At 38.4% G+C, this 3,139-nt stretch overlaps 1 protein-coding gene across 1 annotated transcript; it reads left to right on the plus strand.

Annotated features, from left to right (window-relative positions):
- The first annotated feature begins 1,415 nt into the window (after positions 1-1,415).
- LOC140829581 (uncharacterized) lies at positions 1,416-2,108 on the plus strand. The gene has a single exon (XM_073192895.1). The coding sequence runs from the start codon at positions 1,416-1,418 to the stop codon at positions 2,106-2,108; it is 693 nt and encodes a 230-aa protein (XP_073048996.1).
- The last annotated feature ends 1,031 nt before the right edge of the window (positions 2,109-3,139 follow it).

Here is a 3,139-nt window from a genome sequence, read left to right on the forward strand (position 1 = left end):
TATTTTCTGGCTACGTCCCTAGATGAAGTCACTGTCGATTATTGTTCAGAACTTTCTAAGTCAGTGACCATTGGCTAACCATTTGCCATATTTTCAGCAAGGAGCTACAATTCTTCATGCAACCCTTATATTTGATGGGCTGTAAACTTGGACTACCGATCTTGTTTATTTTCAAGATGGTGCATGTGTTGAAGAGATTAGAGAATTTGTTCGGTCTTAAAAGAGTCCGGTTATTTTTCTAATTTGCTATCTATAGTTGAGTCTTGGCTTCAATCTGAAACTAAGATACAAAAAAAACTCATCAACCCGACTCCTCAACATCAGTCATCTTCTCATTTTAGATCTTCAAAACATATGACATACTATCGCCAGTTTCCTACCTTTCCACTGAAATTCGAACCAGGAAATTCTTGGAGAGACCGAACCCCATAAATCTACTTTCATAGAGAACACAGCCTTTTAGAAAAAAATCGAGTTCGTAGCCATTCTGGAGTGGTAGAATCCATTCAAAAACGCTCACTTGTGACTCTAACTCAACAACCAGTCGAATTTGAAGACAAGGTGAAAGGAATTTTATTCTTTGGTTTATTCCTTGATATATTTTCCTTATCAATTACTTTCCTTTTGATAATATCCTTAGTATTTTTGCCTTTCTGGAGTATGATTTCGTGTGGATTCAAAAGACTCAAGATATTATCTCTAAGATATATTATCTTTGTTTCAATAGAGTTTGTTTCCTAATAAAATTGGTTTCCATGTTTAATAGGACTAAAAAATGAAGTGGGTATAAATAAGAGATAAAGATACTTATCTCGGTGGCCTTTTTTTGGAGTGAGAGACGAAGAAGTTCGAAGAGTTTTCGAGAAAGAAGTCATCCCGTACTACTGTTTTGAGTGTTGCCGAGAAGTACTTACATCCGATGACGACAACACCTAATCATTGTGTTGATTAGTGTGTTGATTTTTGAAGACTTTTTACTTCTCGGTTGATGCATCCCTTGTGTACTGGTGTTACGGTTTGTTAGAGGCTTAGGATGCAATTTGTTACTCGCCTTTATAAGGGAGTTGTTTTATTCTTTCACTAGTATTGGTTTTTGTAAACTTGCAAGTTTTTCTAGTGAATTATTTTGCCCTGAGGCACCGCACAAGTATTGTATACTTGTGCATAATTAACTATCTCGTCTCCTGTTTTGTTATTATTTCAATTAAGTGTTGATGTGTTAAATATATCGTTTCCGCTGCATGTTGTCGTGAGTGTTACAACACCTACGTACAACACCTAACATCTTACTCACACAACACTCACCCTCATCACACTCACACTGTGGGAACAGAACTTTCAATTGGTATCAGAGCTTCCACTTGACGCTACTAAGTGAGATCCTGTTTTGTTTGTTTTCAGAGTGAAAAGGAATTATGGAAGGATCAACAAATACTGTTTTTAGGCCTCCCGTGTTGGATGGATCAAACTATGCATTGTGGAAAGTAAAGATGAGGGTTTTTATTAAATCCATTGACGAAAGAGCTTGGCAACGTGTACTTGATGGTTGGAGTCCACCAAAACTCGAGGATGCTGATGGAGACACACGGCTCAAACCTGAAAGTACATGGACTGTCGATGAAGTGCAATCTTCAAACTTTAATTCCAAGGCTCTCAATGCTGTATTTTCATCTGTTGACACAAGGATGTTTAATTTAATCACCAATTGTGTATGCGCCAAAGATGCTTGGGAGATACTCCAGAAGCACTGTGAAGGATCCGCAAGTGTGCGGAAAACTAGGCTAAGGATGGTGACATCAAAGTTCGAAAGTTTGAGAATGGAGGACAAGGAGTCTATTCTTGAGTATGACTGCCGGTTGAGACAACTCTCAAATGAATCACATGGCCTAGGAGATCCCATACCAAATGAAAGATTGGTGAACAAGGTTCTAAGATCTCTTCCTGAGAGATTCAATGTCAAAGTTTGCGCTATTGAAGAATCTAAAGACACTTCAACGATCAACTTGGATGAACTAATGAGTTCTCTCAGAACTTTTGAGATGAATCTTGTTCTACAAAGGAAGGATAAAGGGAAGACAATAGCCTTTGAAGCCTCAACCGAATCTTAAGATGAAATCCTTCAAATATCTAAAGAGGTGGATAAGTCTGATTTAGGTGAAGAATCGATCTCTCTTTTTACTAAGAAATTTGGTGATTATTTGAAGACTATGAGAGAAAAGAAGAAAATTGGACAAAAATCTGAGCTGCCCAATAACTCCACTTTTGCAAAAGCTCAAAAGTTTACTCCTATGAAAGGACAGTTTCAACCAAAAACCGAAGTGCAAATCCAATCTAATGTCAGAAACCTGGACTCGGTGCAATGTAGAGAGTGTTCGGGATATGGACACTATGCCAATGAGTGTGCCAATCGACTTAGGAAAAACAAAGGCATGACTGTCACCCTGAGTGATGAAGAGTCTGATGATGATCAAGGATCAAGTGAATCTGAAAATCACACATCGTTAACTTCTGTGATCAAGGAAAAACGCTCAATGCAAATCAATCCTTTGGGTGTTGCCACAGGTGTTGCAATACCTGGCCGCAACACCTCTTCGAATTCAGTATGTCTTAAATCTACAACCCTTGCGGAGGCAAGTCAGTCTGAAACTCAAGAGGTAGATGATGATGAAGTCACTCTAGAAAGTGTGCAGACGATGTACGAAGAATTATATGAAGACTGGATCAAAAGAACTAAAGGAAATGCAATTATCTGCAAAGAGAATGCTGAGCTAAAGTCACAAATTTCACGACTTGAAGTAATCTTAAGCAAGAAAGATTTGGAATTGTGCAAAGTCAAAGAGGAACTTGGAGAAGCAACTCAGATTCTTGCCAAGATGAATTCAAGTTCATCCAAACTTGATTCACTTTTTATGATTGGACAGAATGACAAAGCTGGACTTGGTTATCCGAATAGTCTGTTCGAAATTGGAGAATCTTCCAATACTAAGGGAAAACCAACTGTTTTTGTCAAAGGAAGTGTTGAAACCTCGAAAGCCACACACACTGAAAAGGGTGCTCCATCAAAAGGGCGAATGTCTATCAAGAAGTCTAAATCCAGAAAGCGCCACTTTATCTGTCACTACTGTTACAGACCTGGTCA

Source organism: Primulina eburnea, chromosome 4, assembly GCF_022965805.1.
Source record: "Primulina eburnea isolate SZY01 chromosome 4, ASM2296580v1, whole genome shotgun sequence".
In the NCBI taxonomy this organism is placed as follows: domain Eukaryota; kingdom Viridiplantae; phylum Streptophyta; class Magnoliopsida; order Lamiales; family Gesneriaceae; genus Primulina; species Primulina eburnea.

Excerpts from the sequence above, each read along its gene's own strand:
- LOC140829581 (XM_073192895.1), top strand. The coding sequence starts at position 1,416 with ATGGAAGGATCAACAAATACTGTTTTTAGGCCTCCCGTGTTGGATGGA.